Source organism: Engystomops pustulosus, chromosome 5, assembly GCF_040894005.1.
Source record: "Engystomops pustulosus chromosome 5, aEngPut4.maternal, whole genome shotgun sequence".
In the NCBI taxonomy this organism is placed as follows: domain Eukaryota; kingdom Metazoa; phylum Chordata; class Amphibia; order Anura; family Leptodactylidae; genus Engystomops; species Engystomops pustulosus.
In genome coordinates, this window is record NC_092415.1 from 152357800 (window position 1) to 152376473 (window position 18674).

Here is an 18674-nt window from a genome sequence, read left to right on the forward strand (position 1 = left end):
TAAAAAACAAATTGTCAATGTATCTTTTATAATATATTATATTTCTTAACCACTGTGGGCTTTGATATATGTATAGGTCTTCGAACCGCCCCATAAACAAATTAGCATAGCTGGGGGCGGCTTGACTGCCCATGGCCGTTCCACACTTTTGCAAGTATAGTTGCAAAAACTTAATGTCATGAATCACAAAATGGAGCTTAAATAGTTTGCTTTTATGATTCACAAAATGTTATGAGCTTTCTATAAATGACAGAGTTATCTACAAGATGGCCAGCATTTACAACTACATCTCCCATTATCTCTCAGTTTTCAGTAACTGCTATTTTGGTATATGCACATGACATTTTAATGTATTTGCACTTATATTGTATAGGCGATAGAGACTAGATGGAAATAGATGTGGAGTGAGAATAGATATATAGGCTTGAAAAAGGTGTCCAACACCCAAACGTTGCCACTTGCCTCAATAAAAATCACCAACTTCTGAATTCTACTTTTGGAGTGTTGGTGGCTTCTTCTAATTTGTACCTACGGACCAGGCCAGGACCTTCGCGGGCTCTGAACCCCCCCCCCCCTCTACTATTTATATATTTTTTTTCAAATTTCATATGCATATTTAGTTGTAATCCTATACACTTTACATTTCCGGACAGTAGCCTATAAGCTTACCTTAATTAGTGAATGTGTGGCACCCCTTCAACTTAGGCCGATTTTCTCTCCAAGCAGGGGCACCAGGGGCCTTCACATACCATGCTCACTAAAAAGGGGGGAAAGGAATTGTAGGGGATAGTTTGACGGGATAATCGCTAACTTGGGCCCCTAGGACAGTGATGGCGAACCTATGGCACTGGTGCCAGAGGTGGCACTCAGAGCCCTTTCTGTGGGCACTCAGGCCATCACCAGAGATGACTCCATGTATCTTCCTGCAGTCCCAGACAGCCCAGGACTTGCTGTGCACAGAGCTATTTTAAAGTGACAACGCTACCTGGGACTATTTTCTGCTTTATTGGTGTCCTCAGGGTGCTGGTATCAATGAAAACTGTGACAGAGAAGGGAGTATAAATCACAAATAGAATTTCTGTGTTGGCACTTTGTGATAAATAAGCGGGTCTTTGTTGTAGTTTGGGCACTCAGTCTCTAAAAGGTTCGCCATCACTGCCCTAGGAGATAGGTGTTGTAGGTCAGCATGATGTTTAACCCTTCCTGATAGGGCTGGCTCCCGAGAGATGAATGTGGGAGGAGGTCACTTGCCTTGTGGTGACGGCAGCGCCAAAAAAACAACACACTTGTACTTGAACGTTAACTGTGGGGATACCGGCCACCTTGGTGAGCTTTCCTCATGTTCTCCTCACATGCACTGCACTTTGCTAGCAATGCTAACTCACTCAGCCTCCGCTTCGGCCTGGATCCTCAGAGCCCCAGGCTCTCCTGCCTGTCTCCATATAACAATTAAAGGTATATACACAGTACATTGTCATTGCTGTAGGAAGCACCATTTTACACAAAGTGGAGGGTGCTACAAATACATGCAGTGTATTGCTTATGTCCCTCTGATGTTTTTGTGCCCCTCCATTTGTATTTTCAAATGTCTGTTCTAATTTTAATGCATTAATATTGAATAAAATTAATATATTTTCTGTAAGAGTACAGTGTGGAAATCTGGCTTCTTTGTATAGGTCAGTGGTGGCGTACCTATGGCATGGGTGCCAGAGGTGGCACTCGGAGCCATTTCTGTGGGCACTCAGACCATAGCCCCAGGACAGAGTTACCAAATAGGACCAAATCCACCAAGTCCCAGGAAACTTAAGAGATGCTGCTCTCAGCGCTATTTTTAAGGGACAATTCATTGGCTGTTTGGAACTGCTGGAAAAGTGAGAAGGTTTTGACAGAACTGCAATATCTTTTTTCTGTACAGTGAGACCCTGGGGAGAAGCTACAACGAGTGTCTGAGTCTGAATTTGCCCTCCTTATTTCTACTGTATTGGTTGCCTCAGGGGGGTGATACAATTGAAAGATGTGGAATAACAGGTAGCAATATGTTACTGCTTAAAATGCCATGTTGGCAGTTCACGGTAAATAAGTGGATTTTGGTTGTAGTTTGGGCACTCTGTCTCCAAAAGGTTCGCCATCACTGGTATAGGTTGTTGTTCTATTATGCCAGTTATATAAAAATTAGTCGAAAATGGAGGAGTTATATATATTTTCTTTGATATATGATTTTCAGAACATTGAAATAAAGTACAGTTTAAGGGAAATAATAGGTAACTGGTTCTTGTCCCAGGGATCCTCAGTATATTCAGGTTAATAGAGATGTGGTAGAAACATTGTGAAGAATACCAAACAGTCCATTATCAGTATCTTATCTGGACAAATAAATGCGATAAAAGTTAATATAGGCACAGCTACTGCTTTTATGAGTTCTCTGTGAAATAATTCAAGCAGAATAAAAGTGGTACTGTAATTAAAACGTCATCCTGGACCAGATGGGTTACCATCCAGAGTTCTTAAAGAACTCAGTTCTGTTATTGCTGTACCATTGTCTAAAATCTTCAGAGATTCCCTAATAACTAGTACAGTGCCAAGTGACTAGCGCAAGGTGAATGTGGTGCCAATATTTAAGAAGGCTCTAGAACCTTGCCAGGCAATTACAGGGCTGTAAGCTTCACTTCAATTGTGGGGAAAATATTGGAAGGGTTAATAAAAAGACTACATATAAGAGTATGTGACATCAAATAGTACAATAAGTGACAGCCAGCATGGGTTTACTAAGGATAGAAGTTGCCAGACCAACCTGATCTGCTTCTATGAAGAGCTGCTGTAGATATTGTGTTCTTGGACTTTGCAAAGGCATTTGACACTGTCCCACATAGATGCCTGATGGGTAAAATAATATCTAGATCAATGGAAGGAATCATTTGTAATTGGATTGAAAACTGGCTGGATTGTGTCACCAGTTATAAGTGGTGTACCCCAGGGTTCTTTGCTTGGCCCACTAATATTTAATTTAGAGGTAGGAATTAATACCACTGTGTTTGCAAATGACACCAAGCTGTGTAGTGTAATACAGCCCATGGAGGATGTCCATAGGCTGCAGGGTGACTTGGACAAACTGAGTGTTTTGTCATCCACTTGGCAAATGAGGTTCAATGTGGATAAATGTAAGGTTATGCACCTGGGGGCTAATAATCCACACTCAACATATGTCTTTGGGGGAGTAAATCTGTGAGAGTCCCATGCTGAGAAGGACCTAGGTGTAATAGTGGATCCTATATTAAATAAAATAATGCAATGTCAATCATCTGCCTCTAAAGCCAGCAAGATCTTGGCATGTATGAAAAGTGGTATGGACTCTCGAGATGTAATATTAACACTCTACAAGGCATTGGTTTGGCCTCACCTGAAATATGCCATGCAGTTCTGGCACCAGTCCATACAAAGGATGCCCTGGAGCTGGAGAGGGTACAGCGAAGAGCCACAAAAATGATAAGGGGTATGGAGGGTCTCAGTTATGAGGTAAGATTAAAACAACTAAATTTATTCAGTATGGAAAAAAGATGACTAAGAGGGGACATGATTAATTTATATAAATATATAAATAGTCCAGACAAAAGATATGGAGGAAAGTTGTTCCAGATAAATAAAATCAAAACACAAGGGGGCACTGTCTCGATCTGGAGAAAACAAGGTTTAATCATCAGAAGCGACGGGGCTTTATGCCATGAGAACTGTGAATCTGTGGAATAGCCTGCCTCAGGCTCTGGTTACAGTAGGGACAGCAGAGAGCTTCAAAATGTCTAAATGCCTTTTTACATCTAAACAACAGATATGTTTTATGAATTGCCATTGCCGTCTATGGCCGCAAGCTCGCGTCCCCCATACGGTCGTGTGAATGTGGCCTAAAATGTTTGCCATCAACGTTATAGAGTGTTTATGTTTCAGGTGAATTTCTTTTGTACCCCATTTATTCTGCATGAATTACATTGTACAGTATATACTAAAAGTGAGATTAGCCAGGATGTGTATGAACTAGCATTCTGAGTTTCTTTTGTCACCTCTAAGCCCCTAAAGTAAATAATAGCTGCACAGGTATTAATAGACTTTACTGTTTGGTACGGTGGGTATTACAAATGCAAAGAAAGCATTGCATCAACAAGTGGCGAGTGTGATCCATAGATTACATAGAAGACCAATAATTGAATGAGACCATGTAATCCTGTAGCTCCCCTAAAAGCCAATGTAGGAGAAATTATCAGCAGATTGCATTGTCCCCTATCAAAGTATGGTACATACAAGGAATCTAGAAGAACTACATAATTTTCTCTTGTTAAAAGGATTGTTAATGTGCAAAACATCAAAACATTATCGAGACATAAAGGCACACATACATTTTTGGATTTGCTGAGGATAATCGCTACCTAATAGTAACTCAATTAAAGGTTTAATAATTCATGTAACGCTTCTCACAAGGTTTTGCAGGCTGATATGAAACATTTCTGATTATAGGTTTTAGAAACTTTGATTTATCATAATTTTGTCAGTAGTTGAACAAATAATAGTCTAAATTACTTCTGATCAAGTTATCTGACATATTCAAGAACAAAAGATATTGTTAACATAAAAAATGTTATCTGTCAAGTGTATACGGCTGATCCACGTGTAAGTGATAGAAATCTGGCATTACATGATTTCATTAGTATACACTATTTGTACTCTGTGTAAATGATGATAATATCTTATTAACTTTGTGTAGGAGTAGAGGTGAGTCAGGAAGCACTTGAACTTTCAATATAATTTTATAGCACATCTATTTATCTATACATAATGGATCACTTACAATGGGTGAAATAAGTATTGTACATGTCACCAATCTAAATTTATTTCTAATGGTGCTATTGATTAAATAGTCTAAATGTTGTTGATCAAACTTTAAACATGCTTGAAAGTGTTTTTCTGTTCAGGAATGAAGTCCAGCATTCAGCGTCATACAGGTTGTGAAGGTTGAGTGCTTTACTTATTGTTTTATTATAAACCATTTAACCTATTAATTTCAGGTCTTTCTGTAGGGATCAAAAGGAACATGGTATCAATGAAAACATCATCTCATTCCGCAAACATTGACACCGAACACATCTCCGTACACTTAAGTATAGAAAAAGTTACGGGTGTCAGAATAAGACGATGCAAGGCATTTTTTTTTCCTTACTGCAAGTTTTTTGAATTTCGTTAAAGTTATTAAGCTATAACCAAACTGTATAAAATTAAAGCCTATCACAATATGGCACAACTGTGTTTTTTTGCCAATGCTACCACCTTTGAAAATGTTTCCAGCTTCCCAGTACATGGCACAAAATATTACCGGTAATTGGTGCTAATAGAAAATACAGTTTATCTCACAGATAACACACCTTCATAAAGCTTTGTAAAAAAAATATCTACTGCTCTGGAAGTGTGCACCATTTTTTTGGCTGCACTTTGTGCATGCTGCAGAATTGTGGTGCATGTCAATAATAAGTGTGCCTCAAAATCTGACAAAGCACTAACACGCCCCTTCACATTTTCTTGAACACAGTGTAGCTGCAACACAAAACTGGTGCAGACACTTTATAAATACATGTGGACTTAGTTTGTATGTCCTTTAAGTGCAAAGTCAGACAGAAAACAAGCAAAAATGCTTTAATAAAAGTGGGCCATAGTCTTAATTCTGATGTTTACAAAGTGGTATTGCAGTATTTTTTCATTGACCAACTACCCTATGCAATCGTCGATTGGCATTCAACTACATCAAATGGAATGTTTTTTTTAAAAAAAGGTGGTGAAAATGTAAATTTCCGCTTCGTCCCCCATGACGGCCCAACCTGGAGGATGCCCCTTGACCTCTGCAGGGACAGGAAGAAGAGAGGTTAAATGCTCCCCCCCTTGCATCCTCCCGCCAGTGTTCTTCCTGTCCCTGCCGAGGCAGGACAAGAGAGGTGCCCTCTCTCCTCCAGGGGGGGGGGGGACGAAGTAAACTTACGGGTAGTCCTGGCTGGCTAAATCCCGGCGGGCTGGGGCGTTCGGTCGGCCTTGTGTCCTCCCTTTCGCCGCCCTTCCAGTCCGTTCGTCCTGGCCGCCGCTCCGCGATCCGCGTGTGAGCGCGCGGCGGCCGAAAAAACTACAATTCCCGGCGTCCTCGAGGTCCGATGACGACTTCCGGTCGCGACCGGAAGTGGCGGCTCACAGGACCGCAATGCATCCCTGGGAACGGGAGCGCGGCGCAGAGAACTCTACAGGGGGATGGGCTCCCCATTAAGGTATTTAAGGTCACCTGGAGCAGGTAGTCACGCTGATCTCAGGTCTAAGATCTGTGTGTGACGCTGCGGTGCTGGTTTCCTGTGCTGTGTATTTCTGAAATTTTCCTGTGCGCTTCCACGGCTTTTATGATGGCTGACGAGGCAGACCCTACCTTCCTGCATCCTCCGGTTTCTGTAAGTGGGATTTTTGTGCAGGTTTGGGTTTTTTACTGTGTGTAAAATAGTGGGTCATTTATTATCCTCCGCTTGCCCTTTCAGGAGAAAGACCAAGGGTCTAAAACGAAAGGCAAGGAGGATAAAGGGGATAAGACGAGCAGGTCTGAAAAACCCGAGAAAAGCCGGCTTAGAAAGTGCAACATGTGTGCCCACTCTATGTCCGACTCATACAAAAAGCCGATTTGCAAGTCTTGCATCGACAATTTTATGAGAGAGGAGAAGACATCCTTCTTAGACGAATTAAAGGGGTTTATCGAGGAGAAAATAAGCTCTTCAGTGGCCGCTGCTACGTCCAGGCCTCCACCGTGTAAGAAACCTAGAGTGGAGCCGGATTCTTCTATATCTGAGGGGGGGGATGACTCCGAAGCTCCCTCATGCTCATACGTAGAAGATGAGGATCCTACGGATTCACAAAAAACAGAAGATTCACGTCATCTGTTTCAGTTTGAGGAACTCGATGGTCTCTTAAAAGCAATTAGACAGACCTTGGAAATCGAGGAGATTCTTCCCCCTAGATCTAAGGAGGAGGAACTATTTGGGGGATTGAAGGCAAAACGCCAGAGGGTGTTTCCCCTGAATGACACGTTAAAGGAGCTGGTTTCTGAGGAGTGGCAAGAGCCAGAAAAAAGGGTTATCGTGTCCAAAAACTTTAAAAAGAGACTTGTTTTTGAGCCCGAGGAGTCTAAAGTATGGGACACTTGTCCAAAGATGGATGTGCAAGTTACCAAAATAGTAAAGAAGACTGACCTTCCTTTTGAGGACGCGGCCCAATTAAAGGACCCTATGGACAGGAAGTCTGACTCCCTGTTGAGAAAGGCCTGGGAGACCTCCATGCTCAGTCTGAAAACTAACTTGGCTTCCACCTCAGTCGCAAGGAACTTGCTGTACTGGCTGAATGAGTTGGAATCCCACATCAAGGAAGGGACTCCGAGATCAACAATCTTGGAGAACTTTCCTTTGCTGAAATCTGCAACAGCCTTCCTCGCAGATTCTGCTGCTGAGGGAATCCGTTTCGCTTCAAAGGAGGGAGCACTTACTAACTCTACCCGACGGGCGCTGTGGCTAAAACAGTGGAACGGGGACATCAGATCCAAGGCAAAACTGTGCAGTCTTCCCTTCTCAGGGGAATTTGTGTTTGGCCCAGAGTTGGATGCTATACTTGAGAGAGCATCAGATAAGAAAAAGGGCTTTCCTGAGAGATCGATACCTAAGAAACAGCCCTTTCGAGACTTCAAAAAGGATTCCTACAAGGATAAAGGGAAAAGGGGACGCTGGAGCTACCCGAAAGGAGGTAAAGGGAGAGGGTTTCTGTTCTCCACCCCAACAGACCCTAATAGAAACAAAAAACAATGATGCCATAGTAGGGGGAAGGTTGCTAGGATTCAGAGGAGAATGGACAAAGGTCACTTCAAATCCCTGGGTCTTAGATATATTACTGCATGGTTACAACATCGAATTCCTCAGACTTCCCCCTACGAAATATATGCCACCTTCACCTTCCATGTCACTTACATCCCACAGTTTAATATGGCAAGAAGTAACTTCTCTTTTGTCTTCTGGAGTGATTATACCTGTTCCACAGGATCAAGAGAAAACCGGTTTTTACTCTTCTCTTTTTTTGGTAAAGAAACCGAACGGCACAAACCGACTAATCATCAACCTGAGAGGTCTCAACGAGTTTATCGTCTACCGAAAATTCAGGATGGAGTCGGTAAGATCAGCCACACACATTATTCACCAAGATGCATTAATGTGCACTATAGACTTAAAGGATGCATATTATCACATCCCTATACACCATTTCTCACAAAGGTTTTTAAGGTTTTCTGTCTTGTCTCCAGAGGGTGCTACACTACACTTTCAATTCTGTGCACTCCCTTTTGGAATATCATCTGCACCAAGGACCTTTACAAAGGTGATGGCAGAGGTGGTGGCGTCTCTCAGACTACAGGACGTACTGATCGTCCCGTACCTAGACGACCTGCTTATTGTTGGCCAAGACAGGGGGAGCTTACTCTTCTCCAGAGATCTCACCCTAGAAACCTTAAAAAGACTGGGATGGATAGTAAACTGCCAGAAGTCAGAACTTTCCCCAGCTACTGTGAGGAAATTCCTGGGTGTAAACCTGAACTCAGTTTACCAAATGTCGTTCCTTCCACAGGACAAGGGAGACCACATCAAGGATCTGATAACAAGATTCAGGAGAAAATCAGTGATCTCTATCAGAGAAGCTATGAAGATTCTGGGCTCTCTAACAGCCTGCATCTCCTCGGTAGCCTGGTGTCAGGCCCATTCCAGAATACTCCAGGGATGGATCTTAAGATCCTGGAACAGGAAACAGGAGGATCTGGACAGGAAAATCCCAATCCCACCTGCCGTCAAGGAGGACCTGCTATGGTGGTTGGAAGACGGAAATCTGAGGAAAGGGATCTTCTGGTCAAACAGCCCTTACATCCCAATCCAGACAGACGCGAGCCAGAGGGGCTGGGGGGCAGTGATGCCTCAGCAATTTTCCCAGGGTACCTGGACAGAGGAGATAACAAGAAGGTCCTCAAATTTCCGAGAGTTGCAAGCAGTATGGGAAGCACTCAGCGCGAACACGCCTCTTCTTGCCCACCAACACCTCCTAATTCTATCAGACAATACAACTACGGTCTCCTACATAAAAAGACAAGGAGGAACCAGGTCTCCTCTCCTGAGTACCCTAGCTCGGAAAATATTTTTGTGGGCAGAACAACACACTCTGTCAATATCTGCCACTCATCTAAAGGGCACGGAGAATTCAAGGGCGGACTTTCTAAGCAGAAGAAGGATCCTACCAAACGAGTGGAGCCTCAAGGAGGAGATCTTCCAGCGGCTAACATCTTTGTGGGGTTATCCTCTAGTGGACTTGTTCGCAACAAGGGAGAATACCAAGTGCCTGCATTATTTTTCTCTGGAAAAAGGGGAGAACAGGGAACGGCTGGACGCCTTCTCTCACTCCTGGGACATTCCACTAGTCTACGCCTTCCCCCCAATTCCCCTGATCGCCAGGGTCCTGAGGAAAATATCTCAGGAAAATACCAGAGCCATCTTCATCTGCCCGAACTGGCCGAAGAAAAGCTGGTACCCACTCTTGAAGAAGATGTCACCAGAGAATCCAGTCATTCTTCCGCCATCGGAGGACCTACTACATCAGGGTCCAATCCATCATCCAAACCCAGGGAAATTACAGCTGTCTGCCTGGATCCTGAATCCAGCTTCTTAAGCTCTCAGGGACTCTCATCTGAAGTCATCAAGACCCTGAAGGCAAGTAGAAAACCAGTCACCTTTGCCATCTATCATAAGATATGGAAGAGGTTCTGTTCCTTCTGTAAGGACAGCCCACCTTCCCAAGCTAACCTTAATATTTTGCAGGTGCTTGAATTTCTTCAAAAGGGTTTGGAGTTGGGTTTGTCTACCAGCACCCTGAAGGTCCAGGTGTCGGCGCTTAGTGCCTTCTTCGACCAGCCTCTCATCGAGCACAGGTGGGTCAAAAGATTTATTAAAGCTGCCTCTAGGTTAAAGCCTCAGACTGTTAAAAAATCATCAGCGTGGGACTTAACTCTAGTTTTGAATGCCTTAATGAAGGAACCATTTGAACCTATTGATTCCTCCAGTGTTAAAAACCTGACACTTAAGACAGTTTTCCTGATAGCCATCACTTCTGCTAGAAGGTTAGGTGAACTTCAGGCTATATCAATTAGGGAACCCTACATGAAAATTCTAGATGATAGAATTGTGTTGATGTTGGATCCAAATTTTGTTCCCAAGGTGGTTTCCGATTTTCATAGGAATCAGGAGATTATCCTACCCTCCTTCTGTGAGAACCCTTCTTCGGCAAGAGAACGCGAATGGAGTTCTTTGGATGTAAGACGTTCTGTCCTAAAATACCTACAAATTACAGAGGCCTGGCGTATTGACTCTAACCTTTTCATCCAATTTCAGGGGAAAAGTAAGGGGAGGAAGGCGTCGAAGGCGACCATTGCAAGATGGCTGAGACTGGCAATTGCCTCATGTTACGACCTACAGAAAAGCCCGATACCAGCAGGAATCCGAGCTCACTCGACCAGGGCTATGTCCACATCTTGGGCGGAAAGAAGAGGAGCGTCACTAGATCAGATTTGCAGAGCCGCAACATGGTCTTCATCCACTACATTCTCCAAGCATTATAGGCTGGACTTGCACTTGTCAAAAGACCTATCTTTTGGACGCAAGGTGTTACAGGCTGTAATCCCTCCCTAGAAAAGCTTACTAATTTTGTAAGTCTCCAGGTTGGGCCGTCATGGGGGACGAAGCGGAAATTGTGAATTAGATTACTCACCGGTAATTCTATTTCCGTTAGTCCACCATGACGGCCTATATATTTTCCCTCCCAGCTGGATTTCTTCCTTTCTTTGTATTATTATTTCCAGATAATTTTCCTTTGTATGTGGAGCAAACATACTAAATAAATCTGGTTGTATCTTCCTCAGCATGGTTATTTTGTAATCACTGGCGGGAGGATGCAAGGGGGGGAGCATTTAACCTCTCTTCTTCCTGTCCCTGCAGAGGTCAAGGGGCATCCTCCAGGTTGGGCCGTCATGGTGGACTAACGGAAATAGAATTACCGGTGAGTAATCTAATTCACAATTTTCAAATCTATTCTTTTCTTAGCATAGTTTTTTTTATTTAATGAATATTGTATAATCATATTTAATTTTTATTTTTGGATTAATTACTACTCTATTTTGTGTCTATTGGTTTTACAGCTACCATATGGATAAGCATCAACATACAGATTGATTTCCAAGAAAGAGTTATGTGTCCATTCCCTGTGACCTGGAACAGAATAGAAAGGAGGTGATTAGACCATCATGAACAGCAACGGAACCAATAACTCTAGCTGGGGAAGGGAGGGTGGAGGCGAGCAGTAAGCCTGAAAGGAGGTGTGTATAATTAACAGCCAATGGAGACACCCCGTTTGCATAATTGTAAAAGATTATATATATATATATATATATATATATATATTTATTCAGAGCTTATTCCTGGTGCCGCAATTGGCCATGGGATTGGTTGTAAGTCTCAGAAAGTTTTGGTCTCCAAATATTTGTTTTAGTGTGGATTATTCTGACCTCTAGTACGTTGCCAGAGGTAGCACTCAGAGCCCTTTTTGTGTGCACATGACCCGTCGTCCCAGCACAGAGTTCACTGGACAGGAATCAATATGCAGCTCCTCCTGCAGTCCCGGATAGCCCAGGCCTTGCCTTGCACAGTGCTTTTTAAAAGAGACACATCCAGGGCTGTCTGGGACTGCAGGAAGAGTGAAATGATGTGGACATGGTTAGAGAGATCCTGCTCTGGGCCCCCACTTCTTCCAGTTCAGCGGGCCCTGGAGGGAAGCTACAATGATTTCCTCTTTCTTTCTATGGCATATGTACTCAGGACAGAATCGAGGGCTATGACACAGAAGGGAGCAATAAGCTATTAATGTTGGAACTTTGCATTACATAGGCGGCTTTTGAGTTGCAATTTGGTCTCAGTGATACATGAACCAGAATCTTAAAATATTCTTATGAGGAGGCCACCCCAGAGGTGCGTTCTTTACTCAGGAGGGAAGTATTTATCTACTTATGTCATTATACTCTTGTGAAGGTTAATACTGGCTACACCCAAAAGGCTTAGCCTTTATTCAGTAATCAAGCCAATTTCATCTTATTAAATATGAAATTTATGTGGAATAGGTTTTATTAATGTATTTAAACTCTTTCATTGGCGGTGTCCAAATGAAGAGGTTATCTGATTTCTAAACAGCTATATATATATTTAAGTGCTAAGATCATGTGTGTTTTTTCCTGGTTTTAGAGAACTCTGCACCACCATAACCACTTATGGTTAAGTTTTAATCCTACACCCAGAACCGCAAAATCTGGGTTGGGACTGAATTTGTCAGGTTCGGCACCCACAACCACCGCGGCACGAAAAGCAGCATCTGTGTTCATTCGTGTTTGGGAAAAAAATGCCAAGACGGTTGATTAACTGCTGAGCAGCTTATCAACCCGCTTGCAGCCCCTAACCAACCCACAGGCTTGAACTCTGTGGGCATGGCAGTGATTGGCCAGGTGGGACATGTGACATGTATAACAGCAGGGTCACATGTTCAGATGTCATTACACACAGGAGACAGATCTAGAGAGAGGTTACTGCCCTTCATGTGGTCAGTCAGATAGGCATGGACTGCTGAAATACCAATAATTGCTCTTTTCAGAAATTTAGTTAGGGACAAGAGCCGGCTGAGATAAAGGACAGGTGAAAATATTTTAAGGTCACTGTGAAAAATTGGCTACTGCTATAGTGCAGGAACATAATTATTATTTTCATCATTTACAGCATCATGCAGCAATATCTTAATGGCACAATCTCTGTATAGATTTGCTTTGCATCAAAATCTTAAAGGTGATGTTGCAGTATAGTTTAAAGTTGCATCAAAATCTGAAAGGTGCTGTCACATAATAGTTTGCGGTTGCATCAAAATCTAAAAGGTGCTGTCACTATATGCAGCCCCAAGTCATCACTATATACAGCTCCCCAGTAATCACTATATACAACCCGCCAGTAATCACTATATACAGCCCCCCAGCAATCACTATATACAGCTTCCCCAGCAATCACTATATACAGCCCCCCAGCAACCACTATATACAGCCCCCCAGCAACCACTATATACAGCCCCCAGCAACCACTATATAAAGCCTCCCAGCAATAACTATATATAGCTCCCTAACAATCACCATATAACCCCCAATCTCAAAGATTCTGTCATATTTAGATTTGCTTTCCATCAAAATCATTATAGGCACTGTTACATTAAAGTTTGCCATTCCATCAAAATCTTAAAAGTGCTGTTGCATTATAGCTTGTTGCAGGGCCAGATAAGGTTGGTGGGGGCCCCCGGGTGCAGAATCTGGTGGGGGCCCCCATTGAATGCCCCCATTGAATGCCCCCATTGAGTGCGCCCCTGAGGCCCATCCAAACATGGCTCGCAGGGTGGTTTGCTGGACCAGTGATCAGGTACTACACTTTCCAGCCAGGGGGCACTTTTGGAGGAGGAGGAGTTTTCCTCAGAGCAGGGTGAAAGCGAAGCAGCCCACATGTGTCAATGGAGTGTAGCTGGGGAAAATCAGAGAAGGAGGAAACACCTTTCACCTAGGACAGCTTCTCCTTGCCTTTAGGCAGCCTGGCCATGAGCGACTATATTCCCCAGTGCCTGCGCAATGGCACTTGAGATGCGCAGATAATTAACTGTTCCAATGACTGGGTGGCCAACCTGCAGGATCCACGCTGCAAGCAAAGTGTAACTTTCTTTATTCCAAAAATGAGCAAAGCAAAACTGAGGGAGTGCAAGCACAAACTGGTGGAGGCGCGCTACTGGTGGAGTTCCCATCCCACACCAAGAGCTTAGTGGCAGTTCGGGGAGGAGGATGAGAGAGTTGCTAATGCAACAGGAACACCAGCACCCTCTCGGGAGGAGAGTGAGCATGGCCACAATGTGGAATGCTATTCTCTTCAACCCCCACCACCATTAGATATTCCAAGTAGTACCAGGAGGCAGAGACTTGTATGGTGGAAGATTATTTGCCTACACATCTCCTAGTACTGATGGATTGCTTCACCTCGTTCAATTTCTGCCCGGGCAAACACTGCACAGGCACTGATGATGCAGAGAGTGACTGCTCCCTGTATCATTATATCCTTGGGACACACCTCCCCCGCCTCCAGTGGGCCCTGCCAGCACAAGTAGGCCCCGGCACTTGCCCGGGTTTGCTGACGACAGCCCTGCCCCAGAATATAACTTCAGCTCAGCAGCAGTAATGTTAAAACAAAACAGAACTGTTCCAGTTATTCATCATTGATAAGCTTTCTAAGCTCCCAATCGCCAACATTTCCCAAGTTCCTTTATTACAAGCTCACATACATTTCTCGCCAAAAGGTCTCTGTATATCAAATCCCTTCTTGTTTCTAGGTTTATGCTTCAGGCTTAAACCTTTGAAGCTGAAATGCATTTATCAGAATTGTTGCTGGACCTCTAATGAGAACAGGGGGAGATCAGAAAAGACTCAGATCTATCTCCCTAAGTGTGTGTATAAGAATAGAACTGAGCAGTTTATTAGTAATTGACATGTACAGATGTGTATTTTTCTAAAGTTTCATTCTCATCAGCAACTAGAGCTGAAACGGATGAGTAGAAAATGTGAGAATGAATGCTAAAAAGAAATCTCTGTATGTGGCCAACAATCTTTGGATTTTAACATTTTTCTTTCATTTGTTTATTAAAGCTTTATACAATGAGCACTTATATTTTATATATTTAATTTGAATATTATCATATTGTATAACACAAAACATATCTACAATTAAAAATATGAATTACAAATCGTATACAGACCTTTGTGACACTATGGTGTCTAGTCACATAGCAAAATGTGGGGAAAAATGTAAGGGATCAAAATGTACTGAGCCTCAGAAGACTTATACAGTACAGACTGCTGCTGTGATTAAGTATGATAAGGATACATTCACACCGTGCTTTTTGCTGAATATGTCCATACAAATATACTGGGAGTTACGGGCATCTTTTTTGTCTCAGCATGCATTTGTCCAGCAGGAAGCATTGAATAAAAAACAGCTTTTTTTCATTTTGGTTCCTGCTAAAAAGAGCAGAATATGCTAAGTGGAAACCATTAGAGGTTTTGGGGGTAAATGCCACTGTATGGCATTGATCCCTGGCTTCTGCTGAGCGTTGATAAGGGAGATATCAGTACATGGGTAGCAATGCTAAAGCAAGACAAGACATCTTCTCCAGTAAGAAGGGAAATTGGAGGCAAAAAAGGTCAGGCAGGTGCTTGTAGTGGGAGATTCCATTGTTAGGGGAACAGACAGGGCAATCTGCCACAACGACATACTAAACAGTGTGTTTTTGCCAGGTGCTCTGGTTTGGCATGTTGCTGATTATGATGACCGATTACTGGAATGGGCTGATAAGGATCCAGCCGTCATTGCCCAGAATGGCACGAATGACAAAGTAAAAGAAAGGTTGAAAGTATTTCAGGGCAAGGACTTCAAAGTAGTTTTCTCTGAAATACTACCTGTACCCCGTGCCACACCAAAAAGGCAGCGGGGGATTAGGGAGGTAAGCAAATAGTCCTAAAGTTCATGTAGGAAGGAGGGGTTTGGGTTCATGGAGAACAGGGCTGAATTTGTAGTCGGCTGCAGGCTCTACAACAGGAATGGGCTGCATCTCAATGGGGAGGGTGCAGCTGTTTTGGGGGGAAAATGGCTAGAAGGTTGGCAGAGTGTTCAAACTAGAGGCCTGCAGGGAGCGTAACTACACTTGTACAGAACAAGACAGTGTAAATCGGAAACAGGGAAAAATTATGATACAATATGCAATGTAATATTCCAGAGAAACATGGCTGGACAAGAGCTATGACTGGGTTATTAATATAGATAGTTAAAGTCTGGTTAGAAATTATTGCATAATTAAAAATGGGCGAGAGGTTTAAGAAATCTTGCTTCAAGCTTATCCTGCAAAATGACAGTGGTGCAGAAAATAAAAATATGCAGTTCCTATGGGTGGAGATGAGGCAGAAAAAAAAGAATAATAAAATATTACTAAGGGTTTGTTACAAAAGCTTCAAAAACACAAAACACGGAAATGTACTTATGGAGGAATTCAATTACCCTGATATAGACGGGGAGGCAGATGCAATAAGCATTGTGTTGAGACTACAGATCTTTATAGCAGGGAAATGAGGTGTAGCAGGGATGATGGTTTGTGTTATAGCTGAGATATAGCAGAGCTGGAGTGTGTCATTGTGTTTTATATCCATGCCAGGGATCTCATCATCTCTAAGCTGTCTCATCTCTTTTTTATATGTGTCAGATACTAGCGAATGGTCAGAAGCCAATTAATGTGAAGATAAACCTGTACCCTGATAATCTAACCACAATGTCAGACCACAGCATCACTAGAAGGATCATGTTCTATTCAAGTTTCTGCTTCCACACTCTGGAATTTTACACTGACCATCACTGAGTTATAAGAGATAAAACATCAATTAAACTGAGTAAAATTGTAAAGTAAGGTGGTTAAAAATTATTGTGTGTACACATCACTAGGGGATTTAAAATTTGAGAACTTTCTTTTATGGGCAAACCCCCTTAACTAAGATGGTAAGTAGAGGGGCAATGAAAATTTCAGGAGGGCAAATTTTCTAAAAAAAACAAAAGCATTCAACATGTGACGTTATAGTGCTAGTATTAGTAGGGATAGGAGATAAGAGTCTACTCAATATTGCCTTCTCAATTGTCTTTTCTCATGTCTTCACCCAGGAAAATCCCATGATATGGAATAAAGTTAAACCCTCCACTAAATGTCAGCTGCAACGCTGCCTCTACTGGTATAACGCACAGATGGTATATGCAACACCCCTGCCAACGCAGTGCAAACATAATGTTGCAAAATCAACATCCATTTCAATTCAGTTCTTTTACTAAAACTTTAAAAGTGAACACACGTATACATACGTTCTGTGAAGCATCCACACAATCCATATATTAAAGGAAGATTCTCCTTAGCTTTTAATATGATGCTAGAATAGTGTTTCCAGGATTTAGGGAGATACAGCCATTTGAAGTTGGTCACTATCATGAAGTTTATCAACGTCCTTTCTGCAAGGGGCATGTGCAAAAAGGATGTATATAGCTGTATGGCAGTCGTAAAGTGGTTAAAGAGATGCAGAATAACAGATACTGGCACTCTGGGGCTTGGGCCCCCATTTCTGGTTGTGTCCATGACTGAAATCCAAGTATTGGAAAACCCTGCAGCCCTCCATTGATATGTTGGGAATCCCCCTGACATATCCTTACAAGGGGTAGCAAAAAAACTAGACCTAAATGCAGCCAAACAAGAGCATTGGCAATGGAAAATTTAAAGCCAAGGTGAAGTATGAACAGGCGTTAAGAAGATGCACTAGACACTAGTGCACTGTGCATAAAGCCTTGTATGTGGCAAAAAATGAAAGATGGGGGAAAGGGGTTGGTTGAATTTTTTTTTTTTTTTTTTTTTTTTTATGCAATGTGCCTTTTGCAGGAGCAGAATTTTCTCTACTGCCTGTGCACAGCTAACAATGGAGCATTAGAGATAAAGCCATTTTTATCTGTTCACATGTTTTGCAATTGTGTTATTCTAAATGATTACTAAACTGTTTAACTGAGTTACCACTTGGGCTACTTGAAACTAAGCATCTTCCTCTATGCAAGCCTTGAAATTTGTCTTATACCAAGAATATAGGTAAACAAAAACACCATGGGTCTTTAGGGTTTACATCTTCAACTGAGTTTGACTCCAAGTATAAAATTATTTTTTATGGGTTTTTTTTTTAATAAAAACCTAATTGTGTTGTAGTTGATTCAGGCATCAGGTGGCATCCTGACAAGGAATACATTCCAGTAATTATCTTTGCTCTGTATTTCATGATTGAGAATAGCCAGGGCATGGAGACATCTGCCCTAAGCTGGGTCATTGTGTACATGGTGGACTTTCATTGCATACTTACTCCTAATTGCTTTCTTTGTCTGATTTCCATTGACAATGTAATACAATAATATCTGCATGTTTTAACAGCTTAAAAGGTCTCCATAACCAAAAGAAGCATTGCAGTATGTAGTATACTGTACCATGTATACTATTATCTACTGTTTACTTACTCAGAACCTGTACTTATCTTCATTTTGAAAAGCAATTCAAGTAGTTGAACAATATTTTAAAACAAGACTAAATTGACCGCATAGTTGTGCCATTTTTAGTCTAGAACTTTATTTTAGCTTAAAGTGAGAGATAATAGGTAATGACAGGACACAAACATAGACAGTGAGCCCTAGCAAATGAGCCCCCAATCTGTCACCTGCCTACTTATTGGGTCCACCTTAAATGGTGACCAATAACTGGGCTATGTTCCCAGTTATTGATGAACCTGTAACAAGACAGACAGAACATGTAACAAGACAGACAGAGAAATAAACAATAAGCCATAGTGGACAAACCGAGAGAGCAACAGAGGGAGCAAACTATGATAGAATCGCAATCCAAAAGGAGCAGTAAGAAAA

The 18674-nt window shown here is 42.3% G+C and overlaps 2 protein-coding genes across 4 annotated transcripts; both read left to right on the top strand.

Moving 5' to 3' along the window:
* Positions 1 to 5825: 5825 nt before the first annotated feature.
* Positions 5826 to 7859, top strand: LOC140133351 (uncharacterized). Its single transcript, XM_072153445.1, has 2 exons — positions 5826 to 6464; positions 6549 to 7859. The coding sequence occupies exons 1-2, from the start codon at positions 6417 to 6419 to the stop codon at positions 7857 to 7859; spliced, it is 1359 nt and encodes a 452-aa protein (XP_072009546.1). The 5' UTR covers positions 5826 to 6416.
* A 39-nt stretch (positions 7860 to 7898) lies between these two features.
* LOC140133349 (uncharacterized) lies at positions 7899 to 11145 on the top strand. 3 transcript variants are annotated; one of them, XM_072153444.1, is made up of 3 exons: positions 7899 to 10012; positions 10299 to 10394; positions 10473 to 10656. In XM_072153444.1, exons 1-3 carry the CDS (start codon positions 7899 to 7901, stop codon positions 10522 to 10524), a joined length of 2262 nt encoding a protein of 753 aa, XP_072009545.1. In that variant the 3' UTR covers positions 10525 to 10656. The 3 variants fall into 3 exon arrangements, with proteins under 3 accessions (XP_072009545.1, XP_072009543.1, XP_072009544.1); XM_072153442.1 differs by having other exon boundaries at positions 7899 to 10394; positions 10473 to 11145; XM_072153443.1 differs by having other exon boundaries at positions 7899 to 9794; positions 9903 to 11145.
* The last annotated feature ends 7529 nt before the right edge of the window (positions 11146 to 18674 follow it).